Genomic DNA, 21406 nt, shown 5'->3' on the forward strand with positions numbered 1-21406 from the left:
CAAAAATTTCAATTGGCCCAAGTGAAATTATGTAAATTTCAATTGGCCCAAGTGAAAATCTGTAAATTTAATTTTATAATTTACAGAATTTCACTTGGGCCAATTGAAAAATTTAGATGTTATCGGTCACTTGAAATTTTTGATTTGGGAGGGTTAGAATTTTTTTACAGTGTATGTAGACCTTAATCTCTTTAAACATCACAAAATATCCATGTCAGTTACTTTCTTAATAAACACAACAACAACAACAACAAAACATTTAGTTCTTTCTTTTTACAATATACAATTTTGTGGACTGTGGACTGAGATTGCAAGTCACAAGGGAATGAAAAGTGAAGGAAACTGAGAGATTTGTCTAAAGGGGAATTTGACAGCATACACACCTTAAAACACCTGGAAAAAAAATGTAGTCTAGTATGTTTCGAAATCGTGTCGATAATTTCTATAAATAACTCTCTATATCCATGATCATACATCCACTTCCGTCAAAGCCAGACAAATAATTCGACGTAACATAAGAGGACCTGAGAAATGCAAAGAGTTGTCAAGGTAAAATGGTCAAGAAGAGTTTTTTTTTTTTTTTGTCAATCTGTTTCGTTTGTCTATAAGGGGTGTTCGCGATCAGAAACACTGTTTCCCGGAAAGGAAACTCATAGGAAGATTGCAAGATAAAGATCGGAGAGAAAAGAGTGGGATATTGTCGCTCATTAAAATACCATATATTCTACCTCTCTTAGAGTGGGTTTTCGGGGGGAAAAAAAATCAAGTTAAGGAACAAAACAAGAAATCTAAGGCATCAACATCCACAGTAGGAAGGCTACTTCTCTTTGAACAACAGGTGAGTTGGCATATGAAATTCACGCAGCATAGGCTACACTGTAAAAACGTATTTAAGACTGAATCAATCAGACTAGATTACTCAGTAGAATATAGTTTCCTTTCCTCTGGAAATATAGAATTGTCATGCCATTGTTATGTACGCAATTATGCCTTTTCTTCACTACAACTATATTCAGCCAGAATACTGAGGCTGCAGGCTATAGGCAGCACTGACTAGAAAAAAAGATAATAACATAAATGGTAATACTTTACAACCAAATTTTAATATTAGGCCTACAATTCATTGAGTAACATAAATGAACAATGAACAATTTATATTTTACAACATTTATTAACCTTTGTTAATGTTATTTAATAAAAATATTCATGTTGGTTCTCATTCATTAACTTGCTAACATACAATTTTGATCTTGAAAATTTATTTAACCCTCTATGGCATGGTGTTGCCCTCAGGCAACAAACCACATTTTTGGACCTCACACCGCCCCTTTAATTTTTTTATATATATTTTTTATATATATAATATCACCTGACATGTCTGTTCAATGAAATGAGGGGCTGAAGTGGGTGTGACCTTTTTTGGGGGGGGTGGAGCTGTGCTTTAATGAAGCAAAACCACATGCTACAGAGTGCCACCAATTAGTAAGATAAATATCACTTTTTAACATGTTTAAGTTAAAATATTGTTTTTTTAAAAAATATATGCATGTGCATCAGTATGTAAAGAAGTATGTTTGATTGTTTAAAGATTTATTTTGTTTTTATTTATATACTAAAACTGTGTTTTTTTGTTCGTTGCCTCAGGGCAACACTGTGCTACGAGGGTACTAAAACTCAAAGGTTTTCTACATAGGTGGAATAGGGAAAACAAGCAATATGTGCATTAGAAGGTTTATTTTATTTTGTTTATTTTGACAAACATCAATCACAAATGGTTTCAACCTATCACAGACATCAAATAATCAACAAAAATAACACCCCCCATAACACTTTATGTATAAATGTTCATATTCATATGAACATTTACACCAAACACTACACATACATATGGGGGGTGTTAGTTGTGATTGTATTTTTTTTCCTGTAATTTTAACTGTAAAAAACAAACAAAAAAAGCAACGGAAAAGACATTTTAATTGCTTAAGAGTCCCCCCCCCCCCCACCACCACCACCACCCCAAAGTATGCAGTGCGTCAGTCACGTTTGCCAGAAAAGGGAGTGAGAACACACAAACACAAAGTTTTATTAAATCATACGTCCACCAGACCACACTTTTTATTCAGACTGGGGTATGGTTCGGAAAGGGTGAGTTTTTCATCCAATCAAACCAAACTCTGATGTCAATCGAACCCAGGTGTGCACCAAAAATGCAAGTGTGAAAGCACCCTACATTACATAAACAGAAAAAACAATAAAAAAAAACAATCACAAACATCAAATAATCAACAAAAACAACTATTACTACTAATTACAACTAACACCCCCCATATGTATGTGTATGTGTAGTGTTTGGTGTAAATGTTCATATGAAAATGAAAATTTATACATAAAGTGTTATGGGGGGTGTTAGTTGTAATTAGTAGTAATAGTTGTTTTTGTTGATTATTTGATGTTTGTGATAGGTTAAAACCATTTGTGATTGATGTTTGTCAAAATAAATCATTTTCTAATGCACATATTGCTTGTTTTCCCTTATTCCACTTATGTAGAAAACCTTTGAGTTTTAGTACCCTCGTAGCACAGTGTTGCCCTGAGGCAACAAACCCATATCTGGTTCAGGGGTGGAGGGGGGGCACATTTTATGATGGATATGTTATCAAGGACCCCCAAGCTCCCAAAAAATGGGGTGAAAGATTTTTTTTCCCAAAAAACAAAAAGTCATGCCATAGAGGGTTAATTAATAATAATTTGTTACATTTATATAGCGCTTTTCAAGGTCCTCAAAGCACTTCACATATGGAAGGGGGAATCTCCTCAACCACCACCAATGCGCAACATCCACCTGGATGATGCGACGGCAGCCATATTGCGTCAGAACGCCCACAACACACCAGCTTACTGGTGGAGAGGAGACAGTCAATTTAAGTTGCGATTAACATTAACTAAGGTTAATAAATGCCTAAGATGAATTATTATTGTTCATTATTAGCTCATGTAGCCAACTAATGTCAAAAATGTAAAACGTATTATAAACCGCATAAATAATCATTACCTTTCTATTAATCACATAATGAAAATACTATTACATATGATTAAGATATTTTAAAACGGATTGTAGATGATTATTTAGATCATTTAGCAATCCAGTGATTAATTATGTAAATAACTGATTGATTATTTGGTAATATTTTGTGTCCTTAAATGTTAACTGTAATGAGGTTTGTTGATAAGGGAGGAGGGAACCACACTGTAAAAAATCCAACTTACGTTTTGTATGACAAATTCAGTTTTTAAAGTTTATTCAACTATTTAACATGAAAAAGTTGAGAAAAGTTGAGATAACTCAAACACGTAAGTTGAGAAAACTCAAAAATGTCCTGCAGCTGGTTGCCTTAAACTTTTAAGTTTTCACAACTTTTTTTTTTTTTTTTTACAGTGCAGCAAACGATCAACATACAGTCATTTAATATCAAAATTAACTCTGCTGATTTCCCACTGCAGCGAGGGCTCTTTGACAGCGCATTTCTCGTTCCTCTTGGATTTCAGTGTAACAAGAAGTTACAAGAAGTAACAAGTTTGTTGATAAGGGAAGAAGGCGGAAACTGGCGAACGATCAACATACTTTAGGGTTAGTTCACCCAAAAATGAAAATGACCTCATGATTTACTCACCCTCAAGCCATCTGTGGGATTACAAATTTAAGAATCTGTTTAAGATCTGCGGATCCTACATCTTTACATAAGTCAAGTCACCTTCATTTATATAGTGCTTTTAACAAAATTAATTGTTTCAAAGCAGCTTTACAGTGATAATAGGAAATTACAGTAACAGAGTTTGTTTTGGCATTACAGCAGCTCTAGGATAAAGTTATTGTCCAGCTAAAGTTAGTTTTGAATCACTGATTCACTTCCGTTGTGAAGATCATTAGTTATTAACTTAGGGGCCGCTAAAACAGCACAAAACAGTGCCTGGTGTCTTGAGAACGCACTCCCGGAAATTGGTTCCAAGGTGCAAACGATTATCAGTTATCTCTGCGCAAACCTACGCAACCTCTGCGCAAACACCGATGTCGCGCACATGCGCATCACGTGTTCAGTCCATAGGTATGCACGTTTAAATATGTATGTGTATGTGTAAATCAACCCTCAACAAACTACTCGTCTGGCCTTAAAAATGTATAATACATCATTATTTATCGCATCCGAGTAGCCACGTGGTGACTCTGTACAGATAAAACGACAATGTCTTATCTGTACAGAGGTAAAGGGAAGGTAAGGAGGCCTTCACAGGGGAGAGCCTTGTTGACACTTCAGGACTGTGTTGTCGCCGTGTCCAAGCGCAGGTCCTTCATCAGATCTGGAAACAGCCTGGATCCGGCGGACTGTGGTAAACCTCGGGATAAACAGAGAGACTGATATTAGCGTAGACGCCATCCTTCTAATGATGTAACAAGTACATCAGGATTTATGGGAAGTGTTCTCGGCTGACCTAAACTATGCAGCCTATCATTGAATTATAGAAGTCTATAATGTGCTATGTGTATACTAGGCCAAAGATATGTGTTTTTAGTCTAGATTTGAACTGAGTGTGTCTGCTTCCCGGACAATGTTAGTAAGACTGTTTAAAATTTTTGGTGCTAAATAGGAAATTTTGATATTCTAGGTATTATCAACTGGCCGGAATTTTGAGATCGCAATAGACGTGAAGGACTATTAAGAGTTAAGAGCTCGCTCAAGTACTGAGGAGCTAAACCATTTAGTTTTTTTTTTTGTAAGTAATCAGCAATATTTTAAAATTTATACAATGTTTAATAGGGAGCCAATGCAGTGTTGACAGAATCGGGCTAAAATGGTCATACTTCCTGGTTCTGGTAAGAACTCTAACTGCTGCATTTTGGACCAGCTGTAGTTTATTTATTAAGTGTGCAGGGCAACCACCCATAATAGCATTACAATAATCTAGCCTTGATGTCATGAACGCATGAACTAATTGTTCCGCATTTGTCCTTGAGTGCATACGTCATTTAGATATATATTTTAAGATGGAAAAATGTGGTTTTACAGATACTAGACACGTGACTTTCAAATGAAAGATTGGTATCAAAGAGCACACCCAGGTTCCTAACCGATGACAAAGACTTGACAGAGCAGCCATCAAGTGTTAGAAAGTATTGGTTAATTAGAACAATAATTAGAAGAGTTTTTCAGAATTAAGTAGTAGGAAATTACTAGTCATCCAGTTTTTTACATCAGCTATGCATTCTGTTAATTTTGTGAATTGGTAAGTTTCGTCAGGGCGTGAAGAAATTTAGAGCTGAGTATCATCAGTATAACAGTGAAAACTATGCCATGCTTCCTAATGATATCTCCTAAGGGTAGCGTGTACAGACGACGTACCACGGCGTTGGACTATTTCCTTTTATCTTCAAGCGCAAAGGAGCAACTATGTCTAAAGTGCTGGAAAAGAGAGAGTTAAAAGTTTCTGTCACAATATTGAGTTCTTCTAAGCTATCTGGGATGCTGAGATGATGAAACTGATCAGGAAGATTATTAATAAAGCAATCTTTAGTGGCAGAAGTGATATGTCTAACATATTTGGCTTTGCAACCTTGGCTGTATACACGAGACTAGATAATGATCTGAGATGTCATCGCTCTGCTGCTGAATTTCGCATGAAAAACTAAAGAGAAGTACATTGTATTTAGAATTTTAGGTAAAGATGATGACATCAGATGAATGATCCTATTAAGCAAAGATTTCAGAAAGAGGTTTCTGCCAGTCCTGTTCTCTTAATTGTAAGTAATGAGTCAGATGACTGATACTATCACCTTGGAGTGCCTCCTATTCTTTGAATAGTTATGTTGATTGGATTAGGAGTGGCAACACACTAGAGACTGGGGCTATGACCTGGATAGTTAATTTGAATGCTTTGTTTAAGTCACCCAGGTGCTTTGTCTCCATTTCTAAGGACTTCCCACTAACATCATAAAAGTTTGTGGAAGAAAAATATACATATATTTAAAACTTTTAAAAACTAAAATAACTAGCCGTGTCGATTACTTTTATGATGGATTTATGCACTTTTTTGGGCTTCAAAATCTCGCCCTCCGTTCACTGCCATTATAAAGCTTGGAAGAGCCAGGACATTTTTTAAATATGTGCACTGTGCACTGTTTTAATAAGGGGTTTCCTGTCAAATATTTTTCCCTATAGTGAAACGTGAAGGAAACTGAGAGATTTGTCTAAAAGGGAATTTGAAAAAAGCAGAAGCAGACACACCTTAAAACACCTGGAAAAAAAGGAAGTATGTTTCGAAATCGTGTATAGCCTAATGGTTGAAACGGTGTAATGCTGATCATTTCTATATCTCTCTATATCCATGGAGACGCTTCCGTCATTAAGCCAGACAAATAATTCGACGTAACATAAGAGGACCTGAGAAATGCCAAGAGTTGTCAAGGTAAAATGGTCATGAAGAGATTTTTTTTGTCAGTCTGTTTCGTTTGTTTATGAGGGGTGTTCGCTATCAGAAGCAATGTTTCACGGACAGGAAACTCATAGGAAGTGTGCAAGATAAAGATCGAAAAGAAAAGAGCGGGATTGTCGCTCATTAAAATACATATATTTAATATATATATATATATATATTTATTCTACCTCTCTTAGAGTGGGTCTTCGGGAAAAGAAATCAAGCTAAGGAACAAAACAAGAAATCGAAGGCATCAACATCCACAGTAGGAAGGCTACTTCTCTTTGAACAACAGGTGAGTTGGCATATGAAATTCACGCAGCATAGGCTACACTGTAAAAACGTATAAGACTGAATCAATCGGACTAGATTACACAGTAGCATATAGTTTCCTTTCCTCTGGAAATATAGAATTGTCATGCCATTGTTATGTACGCAATTATGCCTTTTCTTCACTACAACTATATTCAGCCAGAATACTGAAGGCTTAAAAGGTAGCACTGACTAGAAAAAAAGATAATAACATAAATGGTAATACTTTACAACAAGACTTTAACATTACAATTCATTTTTTAAGGCCTCATTTTATTTTATTTTGTTTTCCTCTTTTTTCATTTTTTTAAGGCACTTTTTTTGGGCTTCAAAATCTTTTCCTCCGTTCACTGCCATTATAAAGCTGGGAAGAGCCAGGACATTTTTTAAATATATCTCTGATTGTGTGAAATAATAAAGCCATATACACCTAGGATGGTTAGAGGGTGAGTGAATTATCACAAAATCTGACTACATGTAGTTTGGATTCTGCACCTGTCGTTCAACTTCTCGGGTAATTCCTGGTCAATTCCCAGGTTTCTCAGCCTAAATTATGCATATTAATGCCCTCCTGTTTTGCGGATTAATTGGCTATTAAAAACTCTGTTAGGCTTCCAAAATTCCATTCCTTACAATGCATGGAAAAAACATACAGGAAAATATTTGCTAAACTTGCTTTTCTGGTTTGTATGTTGCAGAGAGTAATTTGCAGCTGCCCGCCATGGCAACAAATAATGGTAAGTGTGTCAAAACCTAAACATAAGTAACCTGATCCTGACAGCATTGTGTTAAATTGCTGTTATACAGTACACAACTAAAAAAAAACCCACCCTGGTCTTTGATACTCTTTAAAATAGGTTACCCCATTGACCTCCAACCACAGAAAAATGCAACTGATTCCGCCCCTCCTTATAGCCAGGGACCAGCCATACCAGGCAATGGTAAGGGAATCTATGGAAAATGTGATTTTTCAAAATCGTATCTCACTTTTTCAGATCGTGATGTTTAAGAAGTCATGTTCTTTCTTTCGCAAGGTCAAGTGCCAATGATGCCAGTTCCACAGAGACCCGAAGGCTGTCCACCAGGACTGGAGTACCTGACCCAGGTAGAGCTTCACTGCTGCGAATGAACAGTATGACACTGAATACACTGATATTTTTTTGTTTTTTTTTCTTGCATGAGATGGTATCTTCTCTGGAAGTGGTGACTAAGCTTGCACTAGTTTTGTGGCTTTGAAATGATTATGTAAATGCTCCAATTCTTGGAAGAACTGTATATTACTAGAGAAACACTGGCATCCATGCCATCCAAAGTAAACCTAAAGATAATCCTGAAGATGGTTTTCAACATTTGTTCCCTTTTTACAACACAGATTGATCAACTTCTTGTAAAGCAGAAAGTTGAGCTAATTGAAGGTAATAATGTGATGTTTGTTGTAGTTTTTCCAGTGATATTACTTTAAAAAAAAAAAAAAAAAACTTTTTTAATTACTGAATATTTTGAATGTGTTTAAATGTAAGGCATATGACCTTTCTATAAGCCCCGCCCCCTTGGTTACTTCTGCTTGATCATATAAGCTTTACACAACATCCCATAGAAATGAACTGGAAATTTACATGAACAATATGATTTTCGGTTAAATGAATGTTTTCATAGAATATTGACTCGGCCTATCAAGCAGCCAAGAAGTAGTGACATGACAACTTTATAGCCATGCCCTAGCAACCAGTTACAGCACCCTAGCAACCACCTCATAGACTTCCACAAAAAAAAAAAAAAGATGAGAGGGATATCTTTGAATTAGAACATAATATAGATAACGGGGTGGGATGTTTGGAATCAGACTGGCAAGCATTTTTAAATATCCCAAGTAGTTTTTAAATATCTCAAGTAGTTTTTAAATGGTCCCATGGTCCCATGCAGGGGCGGTTCTAGAGGTGGGGCCACAGGGGCCCTGGCCCCTGCTGAAATCTGATTGGCCCCTGATTGGCCCCCGTTCCTATGGGGTGGGGGAAAAAAATCGATTCTTAGATGCATCGCGATGCGGACGTGGACGATGATTCTGAATCGATTCACAAATGTAAAAAAAATATATATTTTTTTTTTCCTAATAACGTAATATTGACGGAACGCAAAAGGCGGAACTCAAAGCGGACGTGCAGTCTGTGGCGCGCACATAACAGACGCATGATGGCTGAGCGCCAAATCCGAACGGCACCCTCTTCGTTAAAAGCTAACGTATGGAAAATTGGCAATTTCATTGTTACCTATTTAGTATTTTTTGTATGAGAGCTGATATTTATCAATATGCTGTAAACCGATCTGTTATAAGTACGTTATACTGCCCTGCAATATGCAATGCCAGTCACAAAAAGTTACATTTTGACTGTGCTCTCTGCAGATGTTCATTCACTTTTTTTGTATAAGCTGTTTTTGATTGTGGTATACAGCAAACATTTCAAGTCATAACTCTTTATTATTTAGTTGTGATTAAGAGTGGCTTTGTATGTTACTAATTATTCATTCAGAATATGCCTAAGTCCACAAGCATTAAATGAGAGCTGCTGGTACATAATTCTATATTTTTGAACGAAAACTGTTTGTGAATTTGCTCCAGCAAAATGTTTGTTTTTTTTTGTCTGAAGGATTATATTGCTCATTGGAAATAACAAGAGGATGTTGGTATTAAATGCTAGAGATTCAGAATATGCTGAAGTTTGTATTAATTTACTACAAGTACGCTGCTAGTACAGGCACACATTTATTTTCCTGTTGGTTCTTTGCAATGTTGGGACATATGCTGGCAAAACCTTACAGTTGACTTGCCAAATCACTTCCATTTGTTTTATTAATAAAATTAATATAGAAAGTATTGGAAGTAAGTTCGTTATGGGTCATCATAAATACTTTGCTTTAAAAGCACCAAGTAGTAAAAAAAAAAAATCGTTAATAATCGATAATTGTTACCCTCTGAATCGTAATCGAATCGAATCGTGAGGTGCCTAGAGATTCCCACCCATCAATCGTCGACGAGAAGAGCAACCGGAGAATTCTTCACAACGATCACAGATACAATTCCACCCCCAAACAATTAACAATAATTTACTGTTTATAAGCGACGACATGATTATGAAACTTAAAAGGTGGAATTCAGAAAGAAGTGCATTGTGTCCTTTATGCACAGTATAAATAAATGAAAAAAATCATTAAGAACTTTACTGGCTCATAATTTTTTATTAGAGCGTTTGAAAAAGGAATGACTGCCGAAATGTATTTGCACCGTACTGAATAAATTATTTTGTGTGCTTGAATGTACCCTGTATTTGGCCCCTGATTGTAACATGTGGCCCCTTAATGGCCCCTGTTACAGAAAAATCCTAGAACCGCCACTGGTCCCATGGTCATCAAGCTGCATGACTTAACTTTTTAGTTAACCCACTCAGAACTTTTCAGCACTTTTGGGTCGCGACCCATCAATTGAGAAACACTGATTTAGAGCACCCTTGCAACCATATAGTTAAATGAGCCAGCCATATCTCTGCACCAGAACATTGTAGAATCACAATGTTGGTTTGTTCATTTATTTGTTTGTTTTTAGATTCAGACTGGCAAATAGTCTTTAAAAATCTCCATGGAAACTATCCAGTCACACTCTAGCAACAATTTAAAGCACCCTAGCGACCGTATGGTTATATCTTTGCAACCACATTGCAGTTCCCTAGTAAATACTCAAAACACAACTACCAAGCAACACCCCGACAACAACCCGAACACCATAGCAATGCTTAGAAATGCCCTATCAACCACCTAGAACACCTTAGGAGCTGCCTAGCAACACCCTAGCTACGTCCTAGCAACCACAGTGCCGAGTATTGCCATATAAGCACCACTCTGATTTTTTTTTTTCAGAAAATGTACATATCTAGTTTGTATTTTATTTTATTTATTTATGATTTATATTTATTTATTCATTCTATTTTATAGAAAGTGAAAAAAGGCCCAGTCACAATGTTTTATATTATTTTTGCTTATAACACTTCTGTAATATGAATCTGTATTATTAATATTACAGCAATCTGTAATATTAAACTATCCAAACACACAGGACTTCCATAGAATTCTATTCGAAAAAAGCTTTTCTAATAATATGGCATATGGCAACAGTTGCCGAGGTAGTATTGGTAGTAACCTTTTTAAGGCAGGGCTTACATATAGGTCAGTTAATGCAGTGCACTCAACTTGATATACACAGGTATGTTTTGTTTTTTATTGTGTTATTGATTCATATCACAGTTATATTGGGCTGGGAGACCAATAACAAGTACATGGTGAAGAACAGCTTGGGGCAACAGGTGTTCTATGCGGCTGAGGAAAACGACTGCTGTAACAGACAGTTCTGTGGGCCATTGCGCTCATTCGTCATCCATGTTCAGGATAACTTGGGACAGGAAGTGATGACGCTCACACGCCCTTTGAAATGTGGATGCTGCTGCTGCCCCTGTTGCCTGCAAGAGGTAAAACACGTTTCTGTTCATTAAAGGGCCCCTATTATTGATTTTTGAAAATGACATTTCATTTAGTGTGTAAAATAGCTCTAAGTGAATGAAAACATTCGACTTCTTAAATCTCGGAGTTCAATGCAGGATTCACAAACCGCTTGCTCTTGAAAGATGGTGTCCAAAATATAGTTTTGAATTTTATATTGTGTCTCCTGCTAACTGGTTAACTTACATTATTACTGTCTTACTGAAATATTTCTGCTAATCAGTTGTGGGCCACTATTACCTAAAACTGTGTCTATTAATGCAGATTGTCTGTCGTTCTCACTACTTTGAGTAAAGATTTAAGCATGGAGCAAGATTTGTTTTACCAACGTTTATGTTACACCAGTCATTCACGCTAGAGCTTGGCTAATGTATGCACTGTTATTGAAACAGTTTCCACATGTTCACTGCAATAAATTAGAAAAATACTCGGTAAATAAATACGTATTTAGTATTTACACCTCATTCATTCTTTCAGTACATTTTTATTAATAAAATTAATCTTTTATTAATAAATAAAATATTGCTATTTTTACTGTTTTTTTTTTTTTAATAAGATGAAGTCTATATAACTCCTTAACTGGCAACTGAAAATACAGTAGTAGATTAGAGTTACATAATGTAGTTCTAAACAAATTCTACAGAATTAAATGTGGCATTTACTGAAAATCACTGAACTGTGTTCATCTGTGCAACAGAAGTTGATGGACCGACCTCTTGCTGTTCTTCCACACTCTGGGGGCGCAGGGAGAGATAAGAATACCAGTTTATACTTAGATTTAAACTTAGATACTATAGGCTACTCCACATAAAAATGTGAAAAAATCTGAATGTGTAGATTGTTTGATGTGTAGACACATAATGTTAACATTACCTCTGTAGGCCTCTCTGTGGCAGCAGAAACTCTTTATCCCCATCGTCCTGTGAAGATGAGCATTTGGTTGAGTACACTTTATAACACTATTTGTCATAATTTCTGGTGTATTGAGTATAGGCGACTTACAACTGCCTGGGGTTCTGTTGGGACAGGAGGCTCCAAAAGACAGATATTACCATCAGAATCTATTGGGACCAACACAAATCCTAACCCAAAGTAAAATAAATGGAAATATCAAAAATAGCCTATATAAAAAAATAACACATATGTAAACCTCTTACATTTTATGAAGGCCCTTGGATCTTCGGGAGTGACTGGCTCTGAAGTCCGTCCAGGAATTCCCTCAGCCAAAAATGCTGCTGCACTGCTAGACACTGGATGCTTTAGTTATTTAATATGTCACATGTTTGTAAAGTCAGCCTACACCCATGATATGCTCAAGCCTTACTTGACTGAATTATGTTTTTATATTTAATTTTCAGCAGCTGCCATGTTCTTCTAATCAGGGCCGTGCAGAGACCTCTGGAGGGGCAGGTGCTCAAAGTATAAAAGGGGGCACATGGAACAAGGCTTTAAATAGGGCTGTGATCAAAATACAGTAACAGGGTTTTTACAGCCTCAAAATGAGGCGGAGGTGGTAAAAATCCTAATAATGTATTTTAATAATAATTAAATGAGTATTTTTTTGTAGATCATCATATAGCCTAATGTGTTTCCCACATTATTTTTGTTGGTGGAGCTTGGTATCTGTAGGGGGGTCCGGGGGCATGCCCCCCCGTAAGAAAATTTTGTACGTTTTAAAGATAAATTCATTAATCTGGTGCACTTTGAGTCACCCGAATCCACTGTTAAAAATAAATAATCCACCCGCAAAACCGCCCATATTCTTTGATTTAGATATCTGCATCTGATCATCACATTACAATTATTCAAATTCTCAGTGTTAAGCATGAAAATATGGTAACATATCACACTGAAGTAGGCTGATTTAAAACGAACATTTATTTAAAATAAAAGTTCTTCTTTTGGCAAAATTACATTTCCTTAATAGCCTAAACAGAGGCTTTTCTCCCTTCAAACTTAAATTGTCAATGTTTCATTACATCACTTTGAAAACACTAATTTTTTGTACCTTTTAAAAAGGGCATTTTTCCACTAATTTTATTAAATGTATGCTCCATCTTTCATTTCAAATTCTCAAATTTGATCAATATATTCAATTAAAATAATAAGACACTCTCTGTTACCAATCAAATTAAATAATTAACATTGAAAAATTATAACTGTATTAATTTGGATTATTTTAAATATTTTTGAATATACAAATAAGGAATGTTGAAAAGAATGATACTTTATAAAACTAAACCGCCAGTAGGAGGCGGCAGGCGACCGTCTTAATGAGCGAGTCATTGAGTCATTCATTCAAACGATTCATTCAAACGGCTGATTTATTCAGAATGAGGCAGTTTATGAATGGGTAATTGAATCTTTGACTCAACCGATTCGTTCAAAATGCTGAATCATTCAGTAATGCAACAAGTGTTGCTCTGAGATGCGTTATGGTTCTGCAGTGATCTTTGTTTGGAACTATTTTCGCTGCTGAAACAGAACAAAAATAGTCATTGCGTCTAAAATGTAAGTGACTAAATTTTAACTATTTGTTTATTGACCTGCTATGAAATCAGTCTCGGTTTCAATCTTGATGGCATTCAGGAAAACAGTTACTTCTATAGCCTAACGTTACACACAGCAATATAAACAACATCTCTGCATGCTCTCTTCACGTCGTCCTTGTAAAATAATAATAAGTAAACGAACATCAAAATCACTTCGCTGAGAATGAAACGCCACTTACCAGCAGCCGCAGATTTGAAGACATCCTCTGGTAGTGCGCATAGCCGCGCGAAATAAAAAAAAAATGTGCGTGCAGCGTGAGGAATGAGGTGAAAGGTCATCATGTGGGTCATTTTATTTACGGCTAAATTATTATTAATTAATTCAATAAATATATTTGTTTGACAGGGAAGCTGTGCGCAAACAGGAATATATATTATTTTTCAAAAATAGAAAAAAAGCACCCCAGAAAAAAGGGCACTTTCTCTCCAGGAATAAAAAGGGCAGGTGCTCAAGCCCCCTTTGATGTCTATGTGTGCACGTGCCTGCTTCTAATACCTGCAGTATTGCACCTACATGAAAATTAAAATTAGGTTGAATAACATACTGTTCTTCCAGTTTCACCTTCAACAGTGTAATTAGATTCATGTAATAATGACTATCTATAGAATTTATTGGTCTACTTATTACTAATTACTAAATCCCATGTCAACCTTAAACACTTGAACAATACAAGGAGAGACCAGAAACAGCACTTTTAATGCTTTCAAATAAACAATACAATTGCATGAATTATTCTTGAATTGACCAAAGTGTGTAGAGGGAGAAGGTTACATTAAAAATATAACTTTTAAAAATGTATGTTAAATAGCCTATACAGAATTGTTCTATAGTCTAATACAATTACATCAGATTTAACTTTAAATTACAGAAGAATTAAGAGTAATCCCTTTAATTAAATTACAGTATTTAGATTACTTGGTAATTAATTACACCCATCACTGTATAACAGTAATTAAAATGTAAACTTATAAACGAAATAATGTTCGTACTCTCCATATGCTTGCAGAAGCTCATCCAGTTCTGCTGGTGAGAAATATGAAGACCTCTTTTTGTCTGGCGCTGTTGCCATAGTGACTCATAATATCTGTGCTCCATTGATAATGGCTTTTTATAGTTGTGGTGCACACGCTTAACTCAGAGTCAGTCAACTCAGAGTTGATTGAACTAACTAATTTCAGCTGTTCTGAAACCAAAAACTCAGAGTTTCCCATCTCAGGGTAAGTCAACTCAGAGTTCAAGTTTTAACTCAGAGTTGGTTGAACCTCCTTATTGAAACAGGCCCCAGGTGGCGAAACGATTTTAAGTTAATGTTTCTCTTTTTCTGCATTCTGTTCTGCAATATATAAAAGCATTTATCTAACTTGGTGACATTACACATTGAATGAAGTATCAGTAAAACTTAACTTTGTTTGTAGAGTACTCTAGTAGACGTCTACTTTGACTTTCCTTTATGTCGGAAGGGAGGGAAGGAGGGAGGAGGCGCCGGGATGAGGAGGAGGGAGCGTCTAGCTAGCCTCCGTTTTGTTTGACAACAATTCGAACGTCAACAAGAAGTTATGTCTCCCGGCATCGCTTAGAGCACCTTTAACAATACACAATACATCAATTCATACTTTGCACGTGACGTCACAAGTACTTGCTGGCGGGCAAGAACGTCGTTCTCCAGCAACGAAACCCAGTAAACTAATCAAGGATCTTGCCAGGACGTCGCCAGTTTTACTATACAAAAGTTGGTGTTTTGAGGTGTAAACGACATGCCAGATAGTTGTTGTGCGATTGGATGCACTAACCGCAGATGAGATGAGCAATCTTCACAGTAGGCTATAACGTACGTCTCTCGCCGGTGGCGGTGTGAACGCACAGTAACAGCTGTCGTCTTTTTCTAACAACAACAAAAGTGTGTGATAGGTTGTTTTGAGGTTTGTGATATCTATGGTTTTCAATGAGAACCAGAGATGACCCAACAGCAGAGCTAGATTATTTACGGAGGAATTATTACTGCTCGATTATCGTGAAAAAACTTGTCTGCTTTACACAATTTAGCTACCTTGGAGTTAATCCTAGTCCATAGTTATGCAGCTAGCTCGCTAACAGACTTGATAGCTACTAGAAAGACCTGGAACTACAGGACTCTACGTTGAAAATACCCGTTTGTTGCCCGCCAGGTATCCATGGTAGTCACGTGACTGCAAAGTATGAATATACAGAAAAACAGATTTCTAAAATAAGGGATAGGCCACAAATATGTGAGTATAGTTTGCAAAACTGAACTGGTGATGTTTTGTAATATTGAGTTACTATAAGAAACTGCTCCAGCAGGTGGAGTTTACTGGTAGGCTACTGAATATTTAACATTAGCAGTGTTCAATAACTGTCTTGTTATACATACAACTTAAAGAATTTACAAAACTTCAATATAAATCAAGATTTAGTTTAACCTTCTGTATGTAAAATTAACAATTGACTAGGTGTCACTGACCAATAAAACTGAATTGTATCATGAAATTAGAATTAGGATAACCCAAGAGAGAACTTCTTTAAGCAGTAAAAGTGCAAAAAAAAAAACACACCATCAAGTAGTGTCCTGTTGAAGTAATTTCAACACAAACAGCTTTGGGGTAATACACTGATTCTCAGACAATTTGTGATCCAGATCCAGCCTCCGACTTCACTGCCCTCGATGGCGTGGACATGCACGAGGGCAGTGCTGACCCGGGACTTCTGTCAGAGCAGGCCGCGGGAACTTGACCACGACCCCACGTCGGGACGCTATGCCTCCCAGCTCCAGGCTGGTTGTTCCGCTGCGGACTGTACCGACCTCACTCTACGGGTGACGTAAGTCACTGCATGATCCCTGGGCCAGGTGATGTCCACATGTGTGGTCCAGGATCACCATTAGGGCTCAACCAGGTTGATGTGATTCTCTCACCTCCCCCATGTCCCAGGCTGGGCTCTTCGGCGGTGTGGTTGAGGACTGTGCCCAACAGTTTTAAACCGCCCAGAAGCAGACTAACACCCTTCTGCTCCGGCGGTTATCCGTCCGTGCGATTTCCTTAGTCTGCTTCCGGGCGACATACTCTGACGTACTCCTCCCATCTCCGCCCCTAAGCCGGCCAAACGCCAGGCTAAGCAGCACTCCTGAGATGGGCAATTTGGAGTTAGGGCTCAGTTCTTTTCAGGAGCCAGTGGATGGCCAGTGGATGTTTTCAAAGAACTGATGCCCCTTCCTCCGAGCCCCAAGAGGCCGTGGATGGCAGTGTGCGATGCTCTGCCTCGCCAGTCGTCCCCCTCTGTCGCCAGACCCCTGTCAGAGCAGGCCCCCGTGGAACGCAGGTCCTTCCCGGGCCTATTCTGTCATGACGCAGCTTATGACCGTGCCCCCACACCGGGACGTTACGCCTCCCACGTCTAGGCTGGTCATTCTTCCTCGCTGCCCCATCGAGTGTACGTCTGTGGTTCCCATGACCCCGCTGGGTCGCGAGAACCATCAGGCCCGTCTATGTGATTCAGTTTGCACGGTCTCCTCCCCGCTTCTGTGGAGTCTGCTATACCATGATCGGTGGCCACCCTACTGGCTACTAATCAAGATTGTCCCTTCAGCCAAAATGTAGTCTGGCTTCTACAGCCCCTACTTCATTGTACCCAAGAAAACCGGTGGGTTCGGCCAATCCTGGACCTGCGCATCTTGAACTGATCCCTTCACAGGCTTCCGTTCAAGATGTTGACAGCGAAACGCATCTCCGAATGTGTTCGTCCGGTGGATTGGTTTGCAGCGATCGACCTGAAGGACGCCTACTTTCATGTCTCCATCCTTCCTCGACAGACTGTTTCTACGGTTTTCTACGGTCTGGACAGGACCCCAACGCCTTTGGCATGTCAATTGCCTCGAGTTGCTGGCGGTACGGTTGGCTCTGCATCGCATCCGTGCGTTGCTCAAGAACCAACACGTACTAGTCCACTCAAACAATACCGCGACAGTAGTGTACATCAACCGAAAAGGTGGTCTACGCTCCCGCCGTATGTCGCAATTCGCTCGCCACCTTCTCCTATGGAATCAGAAGCATCTGAGGTTGCTTCGAGCCATTTTTATCCCGAGAGACCTGAACCATGCAGCCGACGTGCTCTCACGGTTTCAGCCACTTCCTGGAGAATGGAGACTCCATCCCCAGACGGTTCAGCTGATTTGGGAACAGTTTGGCGATGCACAGGTAGATCTGTTTGCCTCCCACGACTCTTCCCATTGCAGCCTGTTTCACTCCCTGACGAGGGCACGCTCGGCATGGATCAGGGCTGGACTGGGACAAAAAATCGGCCCGGGCATTTTGGCCCAGACCGGCCCACTATATGATCATAAACACCACCCATCTTTGCACGGCCTTAATTATATGCATACCAACTCCTATTCCTTAAAACCACTAATGCCATGTAATGAGTGAGTATAGGAACGAGTGAAAATTTGACATTTATTAATACAGTTGAACTATACTCCACACAGTGATGAATCCAAAAACAAGCTATAAGCTGCAATGGCATAGTAATACCAGTGTTTCTCACAGGATTTTTGGTAAAACTGTGGTGGGTGGACCTTGGTTCTTCTCGGGGTCCCCCGTGAGAAAATTTTGTGCATTTTAATGTTAAATTCATCAATCTGGTGCACTTTAAGAGTTCAAAATTAAAAGCTCACCCATATTCAGTGTGCAAATTAAACGAAAAATTCAAACCTCTTTTAGTTACAGTGTCTATTTACATTACACCTACTACATAATAATAGTTAGAATATTAATCCAATGACAGTTGTAGGATTGAGTGCGAAACAAACACAAATGAATCTTCCAGGTGAATTGTTCAAACATAATTTCTCACAGAACTGAACATTCCAGACACCAAATCACCAACCCCAGAGCCATAAAAGAAGGCTCCAGCCAGCCAGTCTCCGTTGACCAACGAAAACCCCCAGCTAAGAACTTTATGGCCATGCAAGCTTCAAAGAAGATGAGCCCAACTAAAGAAAGAACTGGTCAATGTAAGATAGCTTGGAAAAGAATGATTGGCTCAGAGATAGCACAATTCAGCCCGATCAAGATAACAGCAGGAGCTGCTCGAGCCCACAACATTCCAGACCCCTCCTTAAGGACCTCTGATAGACCTCAGGGTGTAAAATAGTTTCAAACCACAGAGCTGAGATTTTACCTATAACATAAATAAAATCATTCAAGAACAATTTTCAATGGACTTATAGATCAAGCATCATGCAACGACATGATTCTATATTGTTCCTACAATAGATGGGTGTATCTGATATGCTTAGATGCCATACAATTCATGTAATTGTTATTATTGTTAGATGTTTGAATGAAAATGTGTTGTGTTTCATATCAATATTATCGTATGTTCTTAATTCAAAGGATGGCTTGATTGAAATCTGTGGAAAATGTTTCGGATTCTTATAATAGTAATAATGTCTTAGCTGTGGCCTCTGTACTCTTTGCTAGAGCTTAGAGAGTAAGGAGAGCACAGATAAGCTTGATTTATGATAAGAAGTGAAGAGAACGCCACCTCCTAAACAAAGACAGTGTCTAATTGGTTAGAACTGATCCAGGAGGCTGGGCGGACTTTTGAGTTTAAAATCTTAACACCAGAACAAAGTTGAGTTTTAGTGCAGAACCAAAAATGCAGCGGGAGATGAAGATCTAAGACCGACTAGGAACCATGTAAACGCGCAGACGAAACAACCCAAATCAAGATCTGGAGAACATGGGTTAAACAGCTTCATTCAAGCCATCATCTACTCCTCTCAATTTCCTTTCTTTTCTTAGTTTCCTTTCTTTTCCGTTGTGAGTCTCGGTTCTAAGTTAAGTTTTGCGACAAGATTTCGAGCCACGTTTCTTCTGCAAAGCCAGCTTCAAACAAAGACTTTCATTCCGCCAGCACGCCACGTGACTGACCACGTGACCCAGACATCAGGCACGCGGAGACCAGCCAACGAACGGACCGGGAAAACCCCTTTCACGCAACAAAAAGGGAATCCCCAAAAGCAAAGACAAGCAAGTACTGCCTCCAGACTCTTAAGCTGAACTGGTGTATTTGATACTGATTTAATAACCTAGGAAACGATAAAAGGGTTAAACTAATGATTGATGGTTCATTCAGGTTGTGTTTTATAAGTGCATAGAAACTTGGGATTACATCATCTCACTCTTAAACTCACTCTTAAAACTTAATCTTTCCTTACTCTCTTTCTTTCTGCAACGCGTATGAATGTGTGTGTGTCTGTGTTAGATATTAGTTATGTGTTAGAATAATCAATAAAGTCTTGTTTGTATTTTAAAGAGAAATATTACTTGTGTTATTGTGCTTACAAATTTAATGTCTTAAACTTCTGATCTAAGTTACCTTGCTAACTATATAGTGTTTCACTATAGTTCGGATATTTATATCCGTTGCAGAGTTGATAGTTACAGCCAGTTCAAATGAACCGCGAACGAGTCATTTGCTCGGTTGTAATAAGTGACTCTTTTGAATTCCCTATAAATTAATTAATAAATCCTTTGAGCTAAATTGTAATCACTACAAATTACAAATATCCTACACAGTAATAGCCATATTTTGTAAAACAAATGCACTAAAAAATAAAGGAAACTTTCATAATTAGTTTTGTACCAATTTCTATACTTGAAAGAGATAAGCACATGATCTTTTATTTTGACGCAAACTGCATCAAGCTTTTATTTTGGCGGAAAACATGGTTTACAAACGCCTCTCATTAAATTTCTAGTGAATTGCGGTAATCGTCAACTATGCAATGTGGAAATAATCTGTAACTGGGTAATGGGTTCCTACACTCGATCATGACATAGCTTAAGTGTTTTGAAAGTAGTTCTGCTTACCGCGGACTCTACACTTTCTCATCTCTCTCCTGATCCTCCTCACCAGAGCCATAGAGAGAGAAGAAGTTTTCAACGGCTCTGCTCCTCACTATCATCATCTGCCACAGGAGCTGATGAAGGTCAGAAAACATATATTTTGACACAGTTTACAGTGTCTGCTTTAAGGGCCTGGTTCTATTTTTTCACGCTATTTCTCTGCACATCCCTTGCGTTTCTTCTCCATCTCACAGACTATTTTGACAGATACACACTAGGCACTGCTGCACGCTCGCTCACTCGTTTAAATTTGTGATTGGGCCAGCCCAGTGTCAATCAAGAAAAGAACCAATGGGCCGCTGATCTACGTGTTTCATGGGCTGGTCTGTCAGAAAAAAAAAACTAACGCTGACTTTTTTTGACCACTGCATTACACCGGCACAAACCCAGCGCCGCCAATTAAGCAAAACAAAACGAATGGGCCGCCGATATACAAATTTTATGGGCCGTTAAAAAAAAAAAAAAAAAAAAAAAGATAAAAGTTATGTATGAGTATGAGATGTATCGGCCCAAAAAGCACGTCGGCCCACCGGGCAAATGCCCGTTATGCCCGATGGCCAGTCCAGCCCTGGCATGGATGCACTGGTGCATAGCTGGCCACGGGG

The 21406-nt window shown here is 38.2% G+C and overlaps 1 protein-coding gene across 2 annotated transcripts in view; it reads left to right on the forward strand.

Moving 5' to 3' along the window:
- Positions 1 to 421: 421 nt before the first annotated feature.
- LOC307160900 (phospholipid scramblase 1) overlaps positions 422 to 21406 on the forward strand; it is a 28058-nt gene continuing 7073 nt past the window's right edge. Inside the window, exons 1-6 of one of the 2 annotated variants that reach the window (XM_079875229.1) lie at positions 422 to 549; positions 7479 to 7517; positions 7638 to 7721; positions 7815 to 7885; positions 8153 to 8195; positions 11074 to 11294. In XM_079875229.1, coding sequence (XP_079731355.1) covers positions 7502 to 7517; positions 7638 to 7721; positions 7815 to 7885; positions 8153 to 8195; positions 11074 to 11294 — 435 coding nt within the window. In that variant the 5' untranslated portion in view covers positions 422 to 549; positions 7479 to 7501. Of the gene's footprint in view, positions 550 to 6665; positions 6764 to 7478; positions 7518 to 7637; positions 7722 to 7814; positions 7886 to 8152; positions 8196 to 11073; positions 11295 to 21406 lie in introns of those variants that run through there. The other variant, XM_079875228.1, reaches the window with a different exon arrangement.

The sequence above is a fragment of the Squalius cephalus genome, assembly GCF_949319135.1.
Source record: "Squalius cephalus genome assembly, chromosome: 7".
Taxonomy (NCBI): Eukaryota; Metazoa; Chordata; class Actinopteri; order Cypriniformes; family Leuciscidae; genus Squalius; species Squalius cephalus.